The 22,266-nt window shown below is 41.4% G+C and overlaps 2 protein-coding genes and 1 long non-coding RNA gene across 4 annotated transcripts; 1 reads left to right on the top strand and 2 right to left on the bottom strand.

The window, feature by feature from the left end:
• Positions 1 to 143: 143 nt before the first annotated feature.
• cand2 (cullin-associated and neddylation-dissociated 2 (putative)) lies at positions 144 to 11,902 on the top strand. The gene is made up of 15 exons (XM_048254495.1): positions 144 to 323; positions 1,266 to 1,409; positions 1,867 to 2,021; positions 2,591 to 2,714; positions 3,326 to 3,582; positions 4,124 to 4,229; positions 4,819 to 4,958; positions 5,214 to 5,506; positions 6,752 to 6,893; positions 7,366 to 8,865; positions 9,105 to 9,200; positions 9,373 to 9,542; positions 9,847 to 10,011; positions 10,417 to 10,524; positions 11,299 to 11,902. The coding sequence occupies exons 1-15, from the start codon at positions 256 to 258 to the stop codon at positions 11,521 to 11,523; spliced, it is 3,693 nt and encodes a 1,230-aa protein (XP_048110452.1). The 5' UTR covers positions 144 to 255; the 3' UTR covers positions 11,524 to 11,902.
• A 223-nt stretch (positions 11,903 to 12,125) lies between these two features.
• On the bottom strand, positions 12,126 to 14,463 carry rpl32 (ribosomal protein L32). Its single transcript, XM_048254494.1, has 4 exons — positions 14,319 to 14,463; positions 13,547 to 13,647; positions 13,247 to 13,428; positions 12,126 to 12,308 (listed from the first exon to the last, which is right to left on the bottom strand). Exons 2-4 carry the CDS (start codon positions 13,640 to 13,642, stop codon positions 12,179 to 12,181), a joined length of 408 nt encoding a protein of 135 aa, XP_048110451.1. The 5' UTR covers positions 13,643 to 13,647; positions 14,319 to 14,463; the 3' UTR covers positions 12,126 to 12,178.
• Positions 14,464 to 17,871: 3,408 nt separating this feature from the next.
• On the bottom strand, positions 17,872 to 21,241 carry LOC125301766. 2 transcript variants are annotated; one of them, XR_007194798.1, is made up of 4 exons: positions 21,112 to 21,241; positions 19,507 to 19,576; positions 19,324 to 19,417; positions 17,872 to 18,254 (listed from the first exon to the last, which is right to left on the bottom strand). It is a non-coding gene; the product is annotated as an uncharacterized LOC125301766 (long non-coding RNA). The 2 variants fall into 2 exon arrangements; XR_007194797.1 differs by lacking the exon at positions 17,872 to 18,254 and having other exon boundaries at positions 19,148 to 19,417.
• Positions 21,242 to 22,266: the final 1,025 nt, after the last annotated feature.

The following is a 22,266-nucleotide window of genomic DNA, read 5'->3' as shown; positions in this document are numbered from 1 at the left end:
CTTTAGTTCCACATGTGTACCAACTACTGTTTCACACAGATTTCCCACTAGGAGGCAGCAAACGTTCAACGTTAATTTCACCCCGCTATTTATAACACCATTTGCAAGTGTCATGTTTCCTAGTATGTTCTGAATCACTCCAGCCACCTTGTCCCCGTCATGTTCAACTGTTGGCCCTGCTTTCTTAAACTTTAAAAAAGTTGTCATACAACGCCTTTTCATAGCCTATTGTTTGTATAACTATAAATAGTCAATATGTCGAGTGTCGCCTATTACATCTCCAATCTGCTGGAAAAAATGACATCTACTGACAAAGATTTTCGGTAAGGCAGCAATCGTTTGCATGTTTGACCACGATTGTCATAATTTCTGTATTTGTCTACAGTGTTGTCTAGTCACTGTAATAGAATCCCAGAGGCCTAGTAGAGAAAAGACCTCTGTCCAAGAATAGACAAAGTGTAACAAAGATTCAGTGTTTATTATAATAACCTTGATTTTGAGTTGCCTACTTGATCTTTCCTTCATAATAGCCTAGCCAGTCTATAATATTTTTTTCTCACCCCACAAAGCATTAACAACACTACCATCTTGTAGGCTATCAAACAAGCAGATTCATGGTCCATCTGAACTTTAGAATTTAAGATAAATTGGATTTATATTCAGAGAACCACACAAGATCACAGACCACACAAAAGAGTTAACATGCCCTATTTTATGGAGATGCTAGCCTAGTCATAAAAATAGGATTAAATTCGGTCAAATTGCAGAAGCTTTTTAGTTCAAATGATCATAACTGCAGAAACCCTTTTTGCTGTATTGTTATAGTTATTTATCAATTGGGTGAACCACATGAGGGTTTACAAAAAAGTGTCAACTGCTCTCAGGCCGAGGCAATGCATGCTATACACATTTATGATAACAGAACACTGAAAATTCTTCTCCACATACATTTATGAGTGTTTTTTCATTTGTCACAATGTTGTCATGTTTCCATTTGAATGCTTACTACAAAAAAAGACAAAAGCATAGTTGCAATGTAAGTGTACTATGATATCTAACAAAACTGTGTGACAAAGAGTAATGTCATCATAACTCCATCATGACACTATATGAGTTGGGGTCATGTAAAGCCAAATGTCAAGATGATTGTACAAACAAATAATTTATAGTCTATTTCATGTTACAGTACTACAAGACATGTACCAAAGGTGTGGAATTAAGGGTAGTGTGGAATGCCTCAGTAGAATGTTTGATGTGCCCTTCAGGTTCATGGCCACCAATGACCTGATGATGGAGCTGCAGAAGGACTCTATAAAGCTAGATGAGGACAGTGAGAGGAAGGTGGTGGCTATGCTACTCAAACTACTGGAGGACAAGAATGGAGAGGTGCAGAATTTGGCAGTCAAATGGTGAGAGGGTGCCACGTCTCGTATATATCATGCTGTTAGCTACTTTAAAGCACCTCCACTAAGCTTGTACAAGTCAGCAGATCATCAGTACTTATTTTAACCTCTGAAGGTATTATAGTGAGGAGGTGCCTGGATCTTAGAGATTCTACACTTCAATCACTTGCATCATGAAATACCTAGACAACAGCCAGAATTTCAGAATTCCCTTGGGGAATTCATGACCAAGCAAATGACAAAATGTCAGACTGCCCAGCTTTGATAGATCTAAAAAAGATCTATAAATGTGACTAGCTCACAAAGTAACTCATGTTTTCATCTTGTAAATGTGCTTCCTTGATGTTAACTTCAGGACAAAAATTAAACATGCATGACTTAAAAGTAGAAAAGATTGCCCAAATGTAGACTAAATAAACTTGTATTTTTCCCTCTTACTGACATCCCCCATGTGGTTGTGCAGTCTGGGTCCTCTGGTGAGTAAAGTGAAGGAGTACCAGGTCGAGACTATGGTGGACACACTGTGCAGTAATATGGTGTCGGACAAGGAGCAGCTGCGAGACATCTCCAGCATGGGGCTGAAAACAGTTATCGCTGAGCTCCCACCAACTACTGCAGGTAGGCCACTAATGTAAAACACTTACATTTATCAGGCATTCATATAAAAGATAACTGACAGAACAGACAAAGTGTATGGGCTGTTTACAGGCCTCCTCAGTACTGACCCATGACCATGGTTTTATTGGCCCTTTACTCTAACAGTTTAGCAACAAGGTTAACTGTAATTAGTATTATATCATTAGTGTGTCATATTGGTGAATATATGTAGGTCTAGTATTGATAGTATTGATATATGGGTATAGTCATGCTAACCCTCACAACTCTCTATAGTCTAGAATGGTTACAGCCAAAGGTAGTAAGGGGACACAGGGGACACAGTGTGAGTGTATGTATGGAAAGGGTGGGAACTTTTGTCTCTCTGTGAAAGGGGAGCCTGTCATGAAAAGGTTGTGAAAAAACTGCTGTTAATAGTCAACAGTCAAAAGTAGTATTTATATTTATCAAAAACATGTCCAGTAGTCTTTTTAAAAGTGGTATTGACATACTAACTACCATTCAAGAAACCTTTATTGTTTACAGACTCCCCTTTGACCCTGTCTTTGTCTTCCTGTGTCTGCCTCTCCCAGGCATGGCCCTGACCTGTAACGTGTGTAAGAAGATCACCTCGCAGCTGATCGGCGCTCTGGGGAAGCAGGAGGATGTGTCCATCCAGTTGGAGGCTCTGGACATCCTGTCAGACATGCTCAGCAGGTATCCGTGCTGCTTAGCCCTCAGTGGAGCCAGGGACTCTTATCTGTTTCATACACACCACTTAGCCCCTTTTATATGCCAATTATTTTAGGAATGGTGCTGAATGGTCCATGCATGCGAAACATGGGCATGCGAAACATACTCCGGTTGAGGACGGTGCAGACTGAACCCTGAGCTTCTTAAACTCTCGCCATATACAGTATATTGTTTCAAAGTACCTCCTGCACTCTAAATGTAAATGAATTAGGCTTCCAAAGCAAACAGGTTTGGCAACCATTTGTTGTTCTGTATGATAATTCATCACCCCTTACCTGGGATGGTTATCAATGGCCTACCCCCATGCCCATTCTACAATTGATTGGTGTTATTTGCACCACAGTTTTCTCCCTGGCCCTGGGACCTTTGTTTGTTATCTTGATAAGATCATAATATGTGAGATTATGTGGAATATCATGTTCTTTAGTTGTATGCATGGCTCATGTTTTAGAACAGCCCTTTGTGTGTGTTAGTCCTTTTTGTGTATCTACATATGTGGGTGATTTGTTTCTTTGTGTTTGGCATCCATGTGTGTGTGTGTGTGTGTGTGTGTGTGTGTGTGTGTGTGTGTGTAGGTTGAGTGGCACTCTGAGCAGCTTCCACAGCTCCATCCTGACCAGCCTGCTGCCCCAGCTGACCAGCTCGCGCATGGCTGTGCGCAAACGCTCCATCATCGCACTGGGCCACCTGGTGCCCAGCTGCAGCCCGGCACTCTTCACGCAGCTCACCGAGCACCTGCTGGCCGAGCTGGCCCGTGGGCCACCCACTTCCAACACCCGCACCTACATCCAGTGCCTGGCCACCATCAGCCGCCAGGGAGGGCACAGAGTGGGTGAGTGAGCGCAGCCAGAAGTAATAGTAGCTTAGCCAAGGGCTTTGGCTCCTTTGTTTTACTGCTCCTATAGACAGAGCATACAGTAATTTCCTGTGTATTAGCCGCATTGTATATGCCGCAGGACAGTGTTTCATGCAAGTTAAAAGAAACATAGCCATATCAATGGCCAATTAACTCCCCCCGTGTATTAACCTCATAGCTAAAGAACTTTTGCAAAATCAATGTATAAGCCGCGACTAATAGTTGGGAAATTACAGTATCTTTTATCAGAAGTAGAGTTAAGGGTGGGTTTTTTGGGCACTGTTGTTTTTGGGTTGTTCTTGGGGGTATCAGCCTTAGTTTCTTTGATAGAATACTTTTAAATTTGGACTATGCTCCTTAGGTAAATTTAGGTAAATGTATATTAAATTAAAATAAAATGTATATATTCAATTATAATTTTCTTTGCTGGAAATGTTAACTACCAGAGGTGGCTTTAGAGAATGTCACACAGATATCTGGCTCATCCACACACAGTTTAATCCTCTCTGCCTTTCAGGGGAACACCTTGAGAAGATTGTGCCAATGGTGGTCAAGTTCTGTAATGTTGAAGATGATGAACTAAGGGAATACTGCTTTCAGGCTTTTGAAGCCTTTGTCCGCAGGTAAGGCTTTGTCTCGGCTGTTTAATACAACTTGGGTTGCAGTACAATAATCCATCACACATTATTCCACACATTATTCCATCAGTACTGGGAATAACACCACGACACACATATAATGCATCAGAATATCAAACAGGTGTTCGTAGAAACACCAGTGGGAAGGCAGAAAGCAAAACAAGAGTTGTATCCTGCTGGACAGCATACCCAGCAGTCTAGAACAGCTGGTAATCCATCATGGCAAACTAACAATCTGTTGAGCAGCACTAATGCCACAGCAGCCCTGGACATCAATCTAACGAAACAATTTATCTGTAGAGGTCATTTTGCCTTTAGGCCATCAGATAAGATGCCTGCCTGCCTCCTGCAGGTGCTCACTTCAATTTGAAACTGTCTGGAGAATCACTGTTTACAACGATGGTGCTCTTTGTTATATACTGGGATCTGCTTGCTGCTTTAGTGAGAACCAAACCCCATTCATTTTAAAAACAGCAGAAATATGTCCCCGGTTTAAAGACACAATCGTTTTTGTATCCTTTTTTTGTTCCTAAAGCATATAATCCATATTTATTTATATCTTGTTGTTTGGAAGATGCCCGAAGGAAATGTCTCCTCACATTGCCACGGTGATTAAGTTATGTCTGAAGTACATCACCTACGACCCCAATTATAACTATGATGGGGATGATGACCAAGAAGATTCCATGGAAACAGAGGAGGATGAAGATCAGGGTACTGTTCAATACCAATTTGTTTTTCTACCATGTGCTCCGACTATAGGTCATGCTTATAAAAATGAATCTGAACAGCAGCCATTTTATCCGAAAGGGTAAACAAATTAGACCTTTTAGAAGTCTCCATAAACCCCAGTACCCCCAACATACACTCACACTCACAAACATGAAAAATAATAATAATGTTTTGAGAGGGAGTCGTAGGTGTGCCTAATACATAATGTATTAACATCAACCTGGAATCTATCCTTAGAGACAGACGATGAGTACAGTGACGATGATGACATGAGTTGGAAGGTTCGGCGGTCCTCTGTGAAGTGCCTGGAGACGGTGATCAGCAGTCGCCGTGACCTCCTGGTCGACCTGTACGGTTCCGTCTGCCCCACCCTGGTGTCCTGCTTCAAGGAGCGTGAGGAGAATGTGCGCACGGACATCTTCCTGGCCTTTGTGGCTCTTCTCAGACAGACCCACCCCGTAGTGGGCGCGACGGCCGCCCTCGAGCCCGGGGCAAAAGAGGACCCCGCTGTGACCCTGCTCAAGAAACAGGTATGGAGAACTCACTGACTCCTTCAAATTCTAATCAGAGCCTCTCCCTATAGCCTCAGTAACACCAGAACTGTTCTCGATTGAGAATTGGTCTGGACATCATTGGTTGACCTCTAACTTCCAAGGGGCGTAACCAGGGGAGAAATTAAATTTAAGTTGGTACATTACACTCTTACCATATCCTTTCCAAAGTACAGCATAAACATGTTTCTTATTAAACAAAGGTTTTACATGCAGTTGTTCAGTCCATTCCAAAGAAAATACGTCTGTGTAGTTTAAAAGTGGCACTGGCACTGGCCACTGGCAGTGCCAACCATCCTTCTCTGTCAGTATACAAACCCAATCTCATACTGGATAAGTGGTTGTGATTGGTTCCTGGGATTTTGGTGATTTTGGAAATCACTTTGAATTGAAAAATTGCCAGATGGATCTGCAGTGCAAAGTCAAATGCGCTTGCACTTACATTCAAACTCATTCAGTCTCTCACTGAAGTGCAGTTTTACAACCTTGGGAGAAGGAGGTAGCCAAATGCACTTGCAGATTTTTCTTGGTTCACCCAGGCTACCTCCCTCCCCCAAGGTTGTAAAACTGAATAAGAGAGACTGAATAAGTTAGAATGTAAATATTTGAACATCTTCATATGATGTGGATGAACAGCATTTTTTCTCAGCAGTTTACTGAAAGAAACACATTCCTTTCAATGAGGTTATAAAAGTACTTACAGTGGTATGATTAGGATTCCTTTGGAATATGACCTCTGATGCTCAAATGAATTCTGCAGTGAGATTAATAAGTATCACTGAATATCAGAATGGATTCATTGAGAAACTGGTTTATTTTATATTATTAGATCTTAGGCACCACAAAACCACTGTGAGGTCTAAAATCCCTTGTCCCTTGAACACTTGAAAAACATGAATTGTTTTTTTTCTTGGATATTCAAAATGTACATTACATTACATTTGGCTGACGCATTATTAGCCAAAGCAACCTACAACATGGTAAACAGTTTAAAGCTTTTAAAAACAATTCTCCCAACAATTATAGAACAATTTAAAACAATTTAAAAGGTAGAGTACAATAGAAATGCATCAGTGCAGAAAATGCAGAAACGTGTATCAGTGAGTGCTGTTTTTATACAGTTAACTGTCAGTTCTAGTCAGGTGTAAGTGCTAACACCCAGTTAAGCTAGAACTACTTTGTATTTTGTGGGCTGATGCTGATGCTGTGACGTTTGCTTCTAAGGTGCCCACCGTTGTGAAGGCCCTGCATAAGCAGTTGAAGGAGAAGAGCATGAAGTCCAGGCAGGGCTGCTTCAGTCTGCTTACAGAGCTTGCCAGCGTGCTGCCCGGAGCCCTGGGAGAACACATACCGGCCCTCATACCCGGTAACTTCACACTCCCCTCTGCTAATATAAACAATAGATAAACAAAAGTAATTGTATGGATTGTCTGTCTCCCTTGTCAACCTTATTGACCAAATGACCATCATAATCATCTGAATCTAAAAGTTTTTTTTGTTTGTTTGTTTACATACATAAAGCCAAAATTGATCAACTTTTGTAACACCCATGAGGTGTTAAATTGTCTGTTCAGTGTTGCTTATATTTCCCTCAAGTATAAGCCCAATGGCTAGCCCCGTAGGCATTGTTATCTATACTATCATGATATTAGTCACAGAATCATGACACGTTTTGGATATCAAGTCGATCATGTCTCCATGCAGTTGATGAGTGCTATTTTGGGGATTTCACAGTGTTTTTAAGGTTACAGTATACGGCAGGTCTCTGTGGAGACGTTTTTTGTTGACATTTACATACATTTTAAAGTTTACATTTTAAAATGTCCCTGAACATGCAGGTATTGTGTACTCCCTGACTGATAAATCCACCTCATCAAACATGAAGATTGACGCCCTTGCCTTCCTCCATGTTCTCCTGTCCAGCCACGCCCCTGAGGACTTTCACCCCCACATCAGAGTCATCTTGCCACCCGTTGTCCAGTGTGTGGACGACACCTTCTACAAAATCATCTCTGAAGCCCTTTTAGTTACACAACAGGTGGTGAGGATCATCCGACCAGTGGACAAGCCCTCCTCTTTTGATGCCAAACCCTATGTGAAAGACATCTTCTCCGCCACCGTGAAGAGGCTGAAGGCAGCGGACATAGACCAGGAAGTAAAGGAACGGGCCATCTCCTGCATGGGCTACATCGTCAGCCATCTTGGAGACCAGCTTGGTGGAGACCTGCAGTCCACCCTGCAAATCTTCCTGGAGAGGCTGAAGAATGAGATCACCCGGCTGACTGCCGTGAAGACCATCACGCTGGTCGCGGCGTCCCCGCTCAAGATCGACCTGCGTCCTATCCTCACCGAGGGCATTCCCATCCTGGCTTCCTTCTTGCGGAAGAAGCAGCGGGCCCTCAAGCTGGGCACGCTGACCGCCCTCAACGTGATCGTAACCAACTACAGCGACAGCCTCAAGCCGCCAGCAATTGACGCCGTGCTCGCGGAGTTGCCTGCACTCATCCAGGAGAGCGACATGCACGTGTCCCAGGTGGCCATCACGCTTCTGGCCTGCATGGCCAAAGCCTGCCCGTCTTCTCTCTCCAAGATCAGTGGCACAATCCTCCCCGAGGTGCTCAGTCTGGTCCACTCCCCACTACTCCAGGGAGGTGCCCTGTGCTCCATCCTGGACTTTTTCCAGGCCCTGGTGCTGACCAAGTCCAGCAACATGAGTTACAACGATCTGCTGAAAGCTTTGACAGGACCCTTCTATGCAGCTAAGCCGTCGGATCTTCCCATGCATCGTCAGTCCTACTATTCTGTCGCCAAGTGTGTGGCCGCACTGTCATCGGCATGCGCAAAGGAAGCTTCTGGAATGGTTGCCAGCCTCATCCAGGAGGTGAAGAGTTCCAAGTCATCCGAGTCGGCGCGTATCCTGTCCTTCCTGTGCCTGGGCGAGGTGGGCCGCTCCATGAACCTGAGCGGTCAGAAGGAGCTCAAGAGCGTCATACTGGAGGCCTTCTCGTCGCCCAATGAGGAGATCAAGTCGGCCGCTTCCTGCGCCCTAGGCAACATCTGTGTGGGGAACCTGGAGGAGTACCTGCCCTTCATGCTGGCAGAAATCAGCAGCCAGCCCAAAAGGCAGTACCTGCTGCTGCACTCCCTTAAGGAGGTGATCAGCACCTCCTCGGCAGAGCGCCTCAAGCCACACCTGGAGAACGTCTGGGCGCTGCTCTTCAAGAACTGCGAGTGCCCTGAGGAGGGAACGCGGAACGTGGTGGCCGAGTGCCTGGGGAAGCTCACGCTGGTCAACCCATCTGAGCTGTTGCCTCGGCTTAAGAAGCAGTTGTCATCAGGTACTGCAAACTCTTTCTGTAGGTTAGATTTGGGTGGATAAAGTTCATGGAGGTTAATGCATCAGTGATATTTTTGATGTATTCATATGAGTCAACTGCCTCTTACTTTTATTCTCACCATTAAGTATTTCAAACTCCAAGATACATCTTGACCTTATTATTCCCAAGAATGGTAGCTTTTATGTTCAGGGTTAAAACATGCAGTCAAATACAACAAGCAGCTGAGTTCTCTCTTGTAGGTTCACCTCTTTCCCGCAGTACTGTCGTCACAGCTGTTAAATTCACAATCGTTGATCAGCCAGCTCCCATAGACACACTTCTGAAAGGTTGTATAGGTAAGTAATTTCTACATGACCTGTAAAATATATCTAAATGTCTTACATACTCAACACAAAGGCCTACTGGTAAACAAATGAAGGATTTGAATACTAAAGTTGGCAATCACTTTAACTAATAAATACTAACTAAAACAGCTCACAAAACATCAGTTTGCCTGTGTGATACAAGGTGACTTCCTGAAGACCCTACAGGACCCTGACCTGAATGTAAGGCGGGTTGCCTTGGTGATGCTCAACTCTGCGGCACATAACAAGCCTGTGCTGATCCGAGGCCTCCTAAGCAAAGTGCTCCCCCACCTCTACAATGAGACACAGATCAGAAAGGACCTCATACGAGAGGTGCACACTCCAGCATGCACAATCTGAAATTATGTTCTGTTAGGAGTTCAGAGTTTTGGAGGCATTTATTCAATTGAGTGTGATTTTCTGTACATTACTTTTTTCGTGTCTTGAGAATATTGATGCATTAATCACATAAGACCGCAATGGTCCTTTTTTATTTATTGTAGCTTAGTGTTTTAGAAAAAGAAAAAAAAAACGGTCAAGCAACTGCAGAATCAGTACACGTCAAAATAACCAAGTATTAAATGACAGGAATAAGAGGTTTGAAAAAGGCTTTCATTTTCCCTGTTCTTTACAACAGGTGGAGATGGGACCGTTCAAACACACAGTAGATGATGGTCTGGATGTGCGCAAAGCTGCATTTGAGTGCATGTACACACTGCTGGACAGCTGTCTCGACTGCCTAGACATCTTTGAGTTCCTTGACCATGTGGAGGAGGGGCTGAAGGACCACTATGATATCAGGGTGAGCAACAATGTCATGTTCATTTCTGTAACTTCAAGGATTATATGCAACCAAAAAAAAAAACTGATAAACTGATGAGCTTTAGTTCCTCACAATTCATCATGATCTAACTGCTGAAGAGTTGGGACACCTCCTTTGTGATAACCCTCTGGATGTTTATTCAACCACATATATTAGGGGCTGATAGAAACATACTACTCTAAACCTGGTACATTGTTCAGCCTTATGTGAGCCAGGTTCACTCCAGTGTCAGCCACCATTTGGGCCTCATGCTTCCCAGAATGGTTATTAAATAAATTATATATTTCCCTTAATGCCATGATTGATCAGTAATCAAAACTTGTCTACACTGAGGAGGATAATAGCTTACCATAATGCTCTGTCCATAATGCTCGCTTTCTCCAGATGCTGACATTCATTATGCTGGCCAGGCTGTCGTCTCTGTGCCCCAGTGCGGTGGTGCAGAGATTGGACCGACTGGTGGAGCCACTGAGGGCCACCTGCACCACAAAGGTATCATGGAGCCATTAAAAGCAGGGGCTCGAAAAGCCTCACATTTTTTAAATGTTTGTTTTACCCAGTGACTTTTTCTGTGCTGTTTGTGCCATCATGTACATTTTTTGTTCCTGACACAATTAACACCTAAACAAGACATCATTTTGAATCTACCCATACTGACTAAACGGAAGGGCGATGGCCATTTCCTTTTGTCAAGCGGACTTTACAATACATGTAAAAGTCCCCCCACCCAGTGACGATTCCCTGTATTTGCACTAGTTCCCATTTCATGTTATTTCATATTCTATAGGGGTATACTTCTTCTATACACATAAAAGGCTTGTTTCTCTTGAAATTTTGTTCAAATCTGTACTAGTGAGCACTTTTCCAAGATAATGCATTCGCCCGACATGTGACCAATCACAGGATGCTTATTAGTATGATTACTGCACATCCCGTGCCACTCTGAAATATGCCATTTTATCACATATCACAATGCCACAAGTTTTGAGGGTGCTTGTAAGTGGCATGCTAACTGCAAGAATATCCACCAGTGTGATTGCCTGTGAACTGAATATACAGTTTTCTACTAAAAAGTGTGAACGAATGAACCTTTTGTATGCATAGAAGCTTCAGAACTCACTTCAACTTGTGACAAATGTTCAGTGTGTATATGCACTGTACTGATAAAGGTTTAAGTAGAGCTGATAATTACAATACTCTTGCTCTTGCTACTTTGTGATGCACTCAGAAAATGTAACAGCTATTTATCCTCCCCCTTGTTTGCAGGTGAAGGCAGGGTCTGTGAAACAGGAGTTTGAGAAGCAGGAGGAGCTTCGCCGCTCGGCCATGCGCGCTGTGGCCGCCCTACTCTCCATCAGTGAGGTTGAGAAGTCCCCCGCCATGGTAGACTTTGCTAACCAGATCCGATCCAACGCAGAGATGGCCACCATCTTCGAAAGTGTCCAAGGAGACGCCATCTCAGGCGGGGTGGAAGCCATGGATACAAGCTAAAGGCTTTGCCAAGTTTAAAGGGTTGTTAAAATTGATGTTTCTAAGGTTTAGCATTTTGTATAGCAATGGCCAGGGTTGACCTGGGTCAAATCAATGTTTTCCCCCCATTTAGTCAAGTATGAAGCCTGGGTAGTAGAAGTTGGAATGACCGCTTTCCACAGCATTTTGAATTTTCATCAACCTGATGTAATGATTGACCTAATTGGATTTTTCATAAAATCCAATGGACATTCTTTTGGATTTTAAATGTTGTACACAAAAAGCTGAAGTGGCTTGGTGAAAAGGGCACATCTTGCTGTAGTTGTAACTTGCATCAGATAACAGATGCCTGAAGAAATTTTATATGACACGTTGTGTTAATAAAATTCTATAATTTCAAGACTAGGAGTTTGTGTGCATTTGATATAGCATATCTATATAATGTGAACATCTTAACAGTTTCAACACAGCAAACTGTTCTGTTATTTTACTGCAATTAATTCATTTTAAAGGGGTGTGGGTAACATTTTAACAGAGCTACACCTAGGCACACTACCTGTTCCGGTCATATACCCATCACACTGAACCTTACCTCTAATAAAGCAGCAATCCACACAAAGAACTGGGTTTTATAACTTTAAATTTATTGAAAAGAACAATAATGTCAATGGCCAGATTATTCGTTCTCCTCGCTGCGCAGTCTGGCATTGGGATTGGTAATCTTGACGGCCAACTGAGCTGCCCTCTCCACAATAAGCTTCCTGTTCTTTGAGGACACATTGTGGGCGATCTCTGCACAGTGGGTCCTAAAGGAAGGAGAAATGTTGTTGTTAAAGGAGCTGGACTAACTAAAAAAAGGAGTTGCTGGGTGTCCAACAGTGGTAAACCATTCAACACCACCAACATACAAGCTATGAGCAATGTAGGGGAACATGTTACTTCCCTGGATTTACCAAGCTTAGAAACCCATGAACAACATACAGATTAATCAAACAGTTTCTCAAAAGTGACAGGCATATATATTTTATGTACACAAGCAACATGCAGGGATTGAAGCAAAGAAGCATATTTTCATATCTGAAATGCCCCAGCCCAAACCTGAATTCAGGCACTGTGCCTGAACACTTCAAGCCCTGAACATGCCTGAGGCCTTCACTACTGCAGGTAGGTCTTGTCAGAAGGTAGCAAAAAAAGCACTGTTTGAATTCAAAGCAGATGGCAGCAAATACAGCCAATGCATGCTGCTCACCTGAACTTCTGATTAACACAATCATATTTTTTTCAGTTGATCAACCAATAATCTTGAATTTTTTTGTGTGTTGTGTTGCAGATTATCTTCCAGCTGTGAGCTATGGGGAGAGCTCAAGCTGGAATGGGTATCTCCTCTGCCCTGCTATCCCTCCTCTGTCAATACCCGACACTGAGTACAGACAACTCCACAGGTATGATTTGAGGAGACAGGCAAATATAAGTATCTTATTACTCCAGAACTTGACAGCAGTTCAATATACACCATGCACAATATTTCCCTTATCCAACAAGAGTAAATGCTGCCAAGACCGTATGGGAGTCCACCATTACTGTCTACTATAATAGTCTAAGCATACCAACTCATAACCATGACTAGAAACACTGTAGGCTACACTACAAAGCCACTCAAGCAAATGGCTATTCACACCCAAGCATACAACTCCGGGGTCTTGTATCTTAATTTTTAATACACTCCACAAAAACACACACTTACTTGTTGCTCATCATAAGAACTTCGAGTTCCTTGACATTATGGACAAGGAACTTCCTGAACCCAGTGGGCAGCATGTGCTTGGTCTTCTTGTTACTACCATAACCAATGTTGGGCATCAGCATCTGGCCCTTGAATCGCCTGCGGACCCTGTTGTCAATACCTCTGGGCTTCCTCCAGTTTTTCTGCAAGACACATAACAAATCTCAATTATAATTCTTAACAGAATTTCAAAACACTATACACAAGGCAATACAGATGAAACTGACAAATGCAATGTTATGTTTAATGTTTCGAACTTACCGCGATCTTGACATAGCGATCCGACTGGTGCCTGATGAACTTCTTGGTCCTCTTCTTAACAATTTTGGGTTTCGTGAGGGGTCTGAGGGCCGCCATGGTGACTGTACATTATAGACAAAAAATACAAGTTACGTCAATGGCAAGCTGACCCATTACAAACAACGCGCACAAGGCTAATGCTACGCTGTATTCTAACCAAGATGGGCAGTGCTACTTTAGCTAGTATACCACAAGCTGCGCATGAAACATTACAGTAAGTTAACCTCGCGAAAACAAGCAAGTAATCAAACTGACACTCGGCTAATTGGGGAAATAGAAAATGCAGGGCTATCCATTTACCAAACAATCATAACTAGTGCCACGTTTGTGGTGTCAGCGCTGCTTCGCAGGTAACTTTAACAAGCATGGAAAACAACTAGCAACCATTCATGCCGATGCTTGTTTAGGCAACATTGGGAGCAACGTTGAGGCTTTGAACCTTTCATTTTACACGTTCTCATGTAGTCATCAAGAATACATACAAATGTACGGTGCACTTAGTTCAAAAAGCGAGGTTAATACAATTAACATCTACATCTAACGCATCTCATCTCCAACGGGCGAGTTGACCACCACAGGCTACCGTCTAGCATATTAATTCATCTTTACGCATAGTATTTACAGAAATAACTCCTTGTTTGTGATTATTATCTAAACTAACAAGTAAAGTATTAAAGACAGTATTTTTACAACTTAAATATAAAAAGATGATAGTAGATTTCATTTGGCTCACCGTTTCGGCTGTCTCCACAGAAGACAGTACTACGGAAGAGAAAGAATTTTTGCAGGGCAAGCTGGGAAATTGTGAAACAAACCGGAAGTTAACCCCAACGTTTACGCAGGGGGGATCAAACTTAATCAGAGCCCTCCCTTATTAGTCATTCTCTGACTTAATCAAACATTGTGGAAATGTTTACTGCCAGTTTTACTCCAGTTTCCTCTCCGCGTATATTAAAACCACTATTCAAAGGGGCTACTATGTATTTTTAAAGCTACGTGTCACATGTCTATGATTTCCTCTTTACGGCCCCAGCTGGTTGGAGTAATGTACTACACTTGATAGCCAGGTTAACATTTCTACCATGATTTCTACCCAAGTAGCCTATCCCTGTCTAGACCATACCAAATAAAAGGGCTGTTGTAAAGACACTTGTGGTGTTCTTTAGCTCAGAATTAAAATTTGATTTATCAATTTAATTATGTGGTTAGCGACAATAGCCAAAGTACATTTCCCATCCTCATATAGTAGTGAGATTATAATCCACTTTGATTTTGTCAGCTTGATGTGATTTTGTGTTTGTATTTTCGTTTATTACGCAGTCCCCACCCAGAGGAAAGGGTTGTAAACTGGTCCATCTGTCTGTCCCTCTCCCTGTCGATGTGTTTGTCCACTCACATAAAAACTAGTGGTCTATTTACAGACGGGCCACACCACCATATCTCGGGCCTCCAACATGGACATCCAGATCCACACCAAGAAGAGGCTTGAATTTGGATTGACTGCTTTTGTTTTATTCCTTTCATTTGCATTAGTTGTTTATTTATATATCCTTGGGTTTCTGTCTAAATTCACTATCAACGTATCCCCGACTGGAAAGCACTTTTTGGTGCAACTATTGGTTTTGAAAGTGCAGCCTACAAATAAAGTTGACTTGACTTGGCTATATGGAAAAGTAATCCCTTTACTCTACTAGGTAAGAAGATTCCCAAACTCATTCCATCTGGCCATCCAATAATCTCCCAGTCTGTAATTGGCTGATCCCTTCCCCTCTCTACCTGGTGAGTGTTCTGGCACAAGATGCATTGCATCACCAGGGTGGTGGTGGTCTCGATAAAGCCCCCAAAACATTTTTTTAATATATAGAATTTATCTTTTATGTTGAAGTTTATGGTTCATAGCAGGTACATTTCCAAAGCACATATAATGATATCAATAAACATTACATTAAGATTAACATGAACAGTTTAAAGTAAAGGCATAAAGCCTAAATAAAAAAATCGTTGAAAAAACGTTATAAGACAATTAGTTAAATACAATGAATAAATCTTAGTCTTATATGCTTTCTGAAGATCCCCAAACTGTTGCTAGAATGAAAAGTCCTATTGACCACAGTGGGGGATTTTAATTTAATTCTTGCTGCAGAGTACCTGGAAAATCCAGACCCTGGTAGAAAGATTAAGGTTTGTTAATTATATAAAATAATATTGTGCTTTCGTGAGAACTCTGGATTTCCAGTGTAGCTGCAGAGGACACTAACAGAGGAATTGCATATTTACATATCACTACACACCACCACAGTTAGACATTTCAGTGCCATTTTACAGTAACTAACTGGCAGCACTTTTGCCAGTAAGTTACTGTAATTCAGATTTACAGTACCACTACTGTATCTCATTGTACAGTAACAGTACTGTAAACCTCCAGATAAACAGTACTGCATTGGAGTTACTGTAATTCAGGTTTACAGTACCACTACTGTATCTCAATTGTACAGTAACAGTACTGTAGACACTATTACTGCTTATTATGGTTATGGGATTTGGCATATTATAACATTTTATTTATTTACCTGTTTAACTGTATTATACAGAAGTAGCCTGCTGCTAATAAAATGTACACATCCAAACATTGAAAAATATAATCAAGTTTATTTAACTCAAAGTATACATTTCAATTCACATTTCATTTTGCCATTTGCACTCAAACAAGGAACCAGGCAAACAAAGGGGAAATTTGTTTTTGTATGTATTTTGTTGTGAGTACACATGGGCACAAAAGGATATGGGGACACATTTGTGTGTCTGGATGTGTTTTTCTGTGTGGTTTGTGTGGTTTTTTTGTGTGGTCTCACATGGAGGATGGAGGATGTTTTGGTGGTCTGCAAGTATTTTTGGTAAAATCTGATTTATCTTACATAACTATCTGACAGTCAAGTATTTAACAAAATAACAACAGCAACAAAAATCTAAAAAAAGACAAAAAGTGCCACTTTTAAATATTGGTGTATATAGTTCTGCAAGATGTTGCATTCAAATGGCATTGGTGAGTTGTCTTGGTCGTTCTTTTGGCTGTTTGCTTGAATAGCAGGAACCCCTTGAGCCCTGTGGCCATGGCGATAAGGCCATCCTTAAAAATATTTTCGTTTGCCGTAACCCGACCGACCCTGTCAATTTAGAACCGACCCAAATATTTTTTTTTTTCCCCTTTTAGTCCGACCGACTTGCCGGTTGTAAACTTGCGTTAATACCGACCGATTGTTTTTTTTCCCTCTAAACAACCAATACAAACGCAATAAAATAATATTTCTTTTAGTAGGCCCAAGTATTGTGAATATAAATTGCCTACATGCAAACGTGGCTCACTTAAAAAAAACCTGTGGCGTCATCTCTATACCATTGGTTTTACGCATGTCACACTATGGCCTACGCTTCGTTTCATTCACACAAACTGATAACGCTTTTACTTGGCACGAAGTTCTGGAAGAACTGTGGCCAGATGGTTGTGGTCTATTCAGCATTTCTCAAAATATGGGTCCGCAACATGGAGACTGCTGGTCCGCGGAGTCGTGGAGTGAAATTAGGCCCGGTGCTTCATCTGATAATTTGCTGCGCAGTTGATCAAGAAACCGCGGATCGACGAAAAAAGAAAACAAACGTTTCTGCTATCGATGTCATTAAACATGGAGCCCTACAATTAAGTGGTGGTATGAGCATTCATTCAATGCGCGTCTGCGCGAGAGGAACTGAAACTAATCGATAACGTTGGTATCAAAGCTCCGCTTCAACCTGTTGGAAGGCTATTTATTTATTTAACGAAACTTAATAGAACGACGTTGTTTTTTAGAACTTCCTTAGACACAGAGCAGAGACTGTATAATACACTGTATAGCATTGAGTATTGTATAGTCAAATTTCAATATAACGTGGCCAAGAGCTATTGTAGCCTTCTTTCTGGGTACATGTGGATGAGCCTTATGACCCAAAAGTCTGCCATGACTGGGCCTCAGGTCAAAGAAGTTTGAGAAAGGCTGGTCTATATAACCTGCATCAGAATGAGGTTTGCAATGGTGCGCCTGAAGGCACGGGTTGAAGACCCAGTCAGTTACGTCACGATATGCACATTTGTGTAAATTCATTCCTACGTAATCACCATGACCAAAATTGTACTTTTTTTTTTACTTTGAATCTTGAAAAAAAAAATATTGACCTACCTACCGACCCATTTTTAATTTTTTTTGGCTGTTACTGCAAACAAAAATATTTTTAAGGATGGCCTAAGTGTGGGGTCAGCTACGTTCGGCCAATGGCCATGGCATTCAACCGAGAGATTTAACCAGCCATAGACTCCACTAACCTCCACTGACCCGCTTCTTCATTTGGGCAGGACTAGCCTGAGTGCACTAACAATAAAAAAATCAGCTCCAAAACCTTGGGCCAAACCCTCCAGAAACTATAAAACAGTCTACCAGAAAAATATGTGTTACCCTAATGTGACATTCACACCTAGTTTGAGTGCTGCCACTCAAATTGGGTCAGCCTAGACACAAATGACGCCACTCTGTTGTTGATTGGTAAGGCCTTTCTCTTCACCAACTGTCCTGTTTTTCGGCTCACTCCTGTTTTTGTTGTACACTTAGTTCCATCCTCGGGATTAATTCTCACAAAGAATCTGGACAAGATGAGAGTAGATAAAAAAAACAAAAAAAACATTAGATACGTAATCAATATGATGAAGGTGAAGCTTTCACATCCCCTTTGGGACATGCTACAATATAATTTCAATTTTCAATTTAATTTCACTTATAGAGCGCCAAAACATTACACATGTCTCATGGTGCTTTACAGAGTCTTTATGTCACCAAACAGGCAAAATTATGATAACTGGATCACAAATAAGCAGTTATAGTTAAGTTAAAAAAACATGATACCTTTTTGGGAAAACGGATATTTGCAGTCTACCCCAGAGTTAGATATGAGGATACCATTTTCCACTCTAAGCTGGCAATGCCCTGTTTAACACTGTTAGCCCAGCTAAGCATAATCACTGGAAGTCTGTGGGACCGTTAGCATATAGCTCCCTCTGGTAGTCCTGGGAGCTTAATTCTAACAGTCCCATACACTTATAACTAAGTATCACACGCAAAAAGAACAGAATGGTATGCATTTCCTTAAATAACACTGGAGCACACTGCAAACAAGCTAATTTCCCCCTAAAAAGTGGCATGTTCTGTTAAAACGTAACTCTTGCCAAAATGCAACCTAGGGTCTTTTTGTGAATCAAACTAGTGGGGGCACTACTGTTTTGATGCGGTCATACTATGATGCTATTTTGTAGTGTACTAAGATGGCCCGACACAACATGAAACTTTGCTCGAAGTATCACCAGAGTCTCAACACATGAACTTGAGCATTGAGAACATTGTGTTCAGAGTTTACTTAAAAGAAAGGTTTTGAACAACTCACTTCTTGACTGGCAAGATGGCGGCAGAAAAACCAACTGCTAAAGTGAGTTGTTCAAAACCTTTTTTTTACAATCACTTCTTATAACACCTGTACTAATGATCTGTAGGTACACACAAATACATTATGTATGGACAACATAAGTACGTGATATTATGATATTACATATTGTTACACTGCATTTAGTGTGTAGATACACTAGATAGAACAAGGGCCGCGTAAAATAAAGTTCCTGGTACTCTATGTTAAAAACATAGAAGCTGGAAAAGAATACTGACAGGGCATCAGTGAAACTTAAGTGCTCATCCAAGACAAAGGCCACCTTCCCCTCCATGCTCACCATCCATTTTGTGGAAGTCAGTAATGTGTTCCCTGAAAGATGAAAAATACACACTTTAAAGAAATATTCTTCAGTCCTTGTACAGTAAAAACTTCTCTCTAAGTTCTGAACCATCTCTTACCAAGCATGATCAGTCGAGGTGTGATAGGAAGGTCCATGTCATTCTCAATTGAAGTTACCGTTGCAAATGTCTTAAAAAATAAAGCACAGGGTTACACTAAGAGTGACTTCTTTCATTTGCCAATAATTGGTCTACATTTTTAAAAGTTGATCTTCATTTAGCCATAATATATATTATATTAGGTTGCGAGCTAGAGGGCCTTACAATGAAAATCAAGTGGACAGCATATACATTTTGGCCTCTTTTATTAATAGAAAGCTAATTAAACCACTCAAACCATACATTTTCTAAAAGTTTATGTTCTCTAGATGTGATGGCGTTTTTGCCATTTCTTATATGCAATCTCAAATGAGCGCACAAGGACGCAAAGTTGTTCGACACATAATCGCATCCCTGAACATTGCATCTGATAGTGTCACGGTGTTGAAGCGCTACGTTTTGTGGGGATTCGTTAGGAATGTGATTTCTATGCATGTGCGATCTCAAGGCAGAACATGTTCTGAAATTACCAGGGCACTGTTCTATGCCACACCGAAATCTGAAGTTGGCCAAATTTCGATGGGTTTTTGCGTGGAAACAAAACGTTTTCAAGTTCACCGTTTGATGAGGACAAATCTTGCAATAATACATTTTGTAACCACACTACATTTGCAAATGACACGAAAGCTGATTAAAACTATTCGAATAACTTACAAGGTTAGCCCATGCACGCAAAACCATGCACGTCTAACGAGACTAATCTTCTGCACTGCGGTAATATTCTGTGTTGCGTTGGTCTACTTTCCCGGGCACAAGCCTAATGCCACACCCACTTCTCCCGAAACTCAGAAAGATGGATACATTTTGTGGGAAAATTCAGCTATACAGACATGTCCAACAATATCCCGCCCTGCCTAAAACCATGCAGCTAGCTAGCTACTCTGACCTAACACCTTTGCCCTATCAACTACTCGAACTTTCATTGAAAATAAATATGAAGCAAGGCTAAACACTTGTAAGCAAAGACATGGGCTTTAATGTAGACAACACAGAGATGATTATTATAACGTTACCTAGATCGCGCCCTCCTGCAAGCTAGCACCTAGAGCTAACTGCTGGCTAACTTCACATGCAACCCTGTAAACCATTCGGCGCTATCCAGTCCAAACCAATTACTTTGTAAAGACTAAATACTAAACAAAATAAACACACAAAACCACAAAGCCCATTGGCATTCTGGTGCTACCAATCACTGAAATGGGGTAGCCTAAAGCTAGCGTTAGCTAACGTTACTATGACAAACACCTAGCATGCTAGCAGCTAAACTCAATAGCCAGAGCAGTTGCCAATTTTAATAAAACATCGGGAACCGGGAATATAAAACTAGGTTTCAGGGCAGGACAGGACAGGCTATCAAAAACGGGGTTGTCTGAACTAGTCACCGTAGAATCTATCATACATTGGCTATAACGGTAGATAGCTAAGCTGTATGAATGTTAGCAGGTGTGTTCGCTGAAAGTTTATGGTAGTGCTATATTATATCGGTTGCTATTTCAACAAAAACTAAAATGAAAAGAAGACCTGGTGGAGAAGGTTTTCATGTGGCTGTTTTGTTAAGGTACATACCTTTTTGTCCAGTGCTCAACCAGTCAAGTGTCCATGGTGCAGCGCTCTCAATCAAGTGGCGAAATAGCATCCTTTGAGATGAAGGGCACTTGCTTGGGGTCGCAGGTGACGTAGGCTACCGCATTTTGTTTTTTAAATGGTAACTTACAGCAATTTTAAAAAAACCTGGTAACTTACCACACTTATTACGCAAAATTCCCCATACATACAGTAAGTTACTGAAATAATCATTTAAAGTATTTTACTGTGTGATATGAAGTAAAGTACTGTAGAAATTGCTGAAATGTCTAACAGTGCATTTCAATCTATAGGACACACATCAAAGAGGCAATCATTTTAGCCACAGGCTATGCCAGAGATATTTTATAGGGACACAGTGGTGGGCATATAGATATAATTGTGTTTTTAACCTGATTTAATAAGCACAAGATGTACCGCGAAATGGTACAAAATATTGCCACTCGGTCCAGCACATTCTCTCCGCAAAAATAAATCACTGTCAATTTGTCTCCATCTACTCCAGCCTCTTGCAACTTTAGTGCATGTAAATGAGTGTGTGCATAGTGTGTTTGTTTTTGTGTATGTGTGCTTCTGTGTGTGTGTGTGTATGTGTTCGCTTGTGAGTGTGTAGGGGTAATGGGGTGGGCGTGTGTGTGTGTTTATGTGTGTGTGTGTGTGTGTGTGTGTGTGTGTGTTTCTGTGTGTGTGCGTGTGCCTGCTTGCCTGCATTAGGGCATGAGTCACAGGAGGCCGTCAACATTCTCACTATATTTTTCTGAAAGCTACATATCTCTGCAGTATAAAATGGTATGATAGCAAGTTGGATCTTGTAGCTTTGTGGCTGTATAGGCCTTCAAAGTTGACCACCATTGATTTTCAGAAAAGGAAATTCAGCCTAGTGGGTTTTTTTTTTGTTAAACCACTCATAAGAGCCCAGAAAATATTCCAAGCCTCATTATTAATGATGCATATATGGTGTTTGATGTTTGCATACATAATTTGAATCATTATGTGAGTTTGCTCTTCATTTTGGTTGATAAATTTATGTGTAAAAAAACATAAATTTGAGCAACATCTTACAGCAATACCTGAATGCAGACAACCTTATTGATCATTATCTATTACTTTCAGTTGAGAGTTGAAATTAATGTTAAA

Source organism: Alosa alosa, chromosome 10 (genome assembly GCF_017589495.1).
Source record: "Alosa alosa isolate M-15738 ecotype Scorff River chromosome 10, AALO_Geno_1.1, whole genome shotgun sequence".
NCBI classification, from domain to species: domain Eukaryota; kingdom Metazoa; phylum Chordata; class Actinopteri; order Clupeiformes; family Clupeidae; genus Alosa; species Alosa alosa.
Note: the sequence above shows the minus strand (reverse complement) of the source record. Positions and strands in the feature narration are given on the sequence as shown.

Excerpts from the sequence above, each read along its gene's own strand:
- cand2 (XM_048254495.1), top strand. The coding sequence starts at position 256 with ATGTCGAGTGTCGCCTATTACATCTCCAATCTGCTGGAAAAAATGACA. Across the intron at positions 1,410-1,866 it reads CAGAATTTGGCAGTCAAATG|TCTGGGTCCTCTGGTGAGTA; the intron begins GTGAGAGGGTGC and ends GTGGTTGTGCAG. Across the intron at positions 4,959-5,213 it reads AGAGGAGGATGAAGATCAGG|AGACAGACGATGAGTACAGT; the intron begins GTACTGTTCAAT and ends ATCTATCCTTAG.
- rpl32 (XM_048254494.1), bottom strand. The coding sequence starts at position 13,642 with ATGGCGGCCCTCAGACCCCTCACGAAACCCAAAATTGTTAAGAAGAGG. Across the intron at positions 13,429-13,546 it reads ATCGCTATGTCAAGATCGCG|AAAAACTGGAGGAAGCCCAG; the intron begins GTAAGTTCGAAA and ends TGTGTCTTGCAG. Across the intron at positions 12,309-13,246 it reads GTTCTTATGATGAGCAACAA|GACCCACTGTGCAGAGATCG; the intron begins GTAAGTGTGTGT and ends TCCTTCCTTTAG.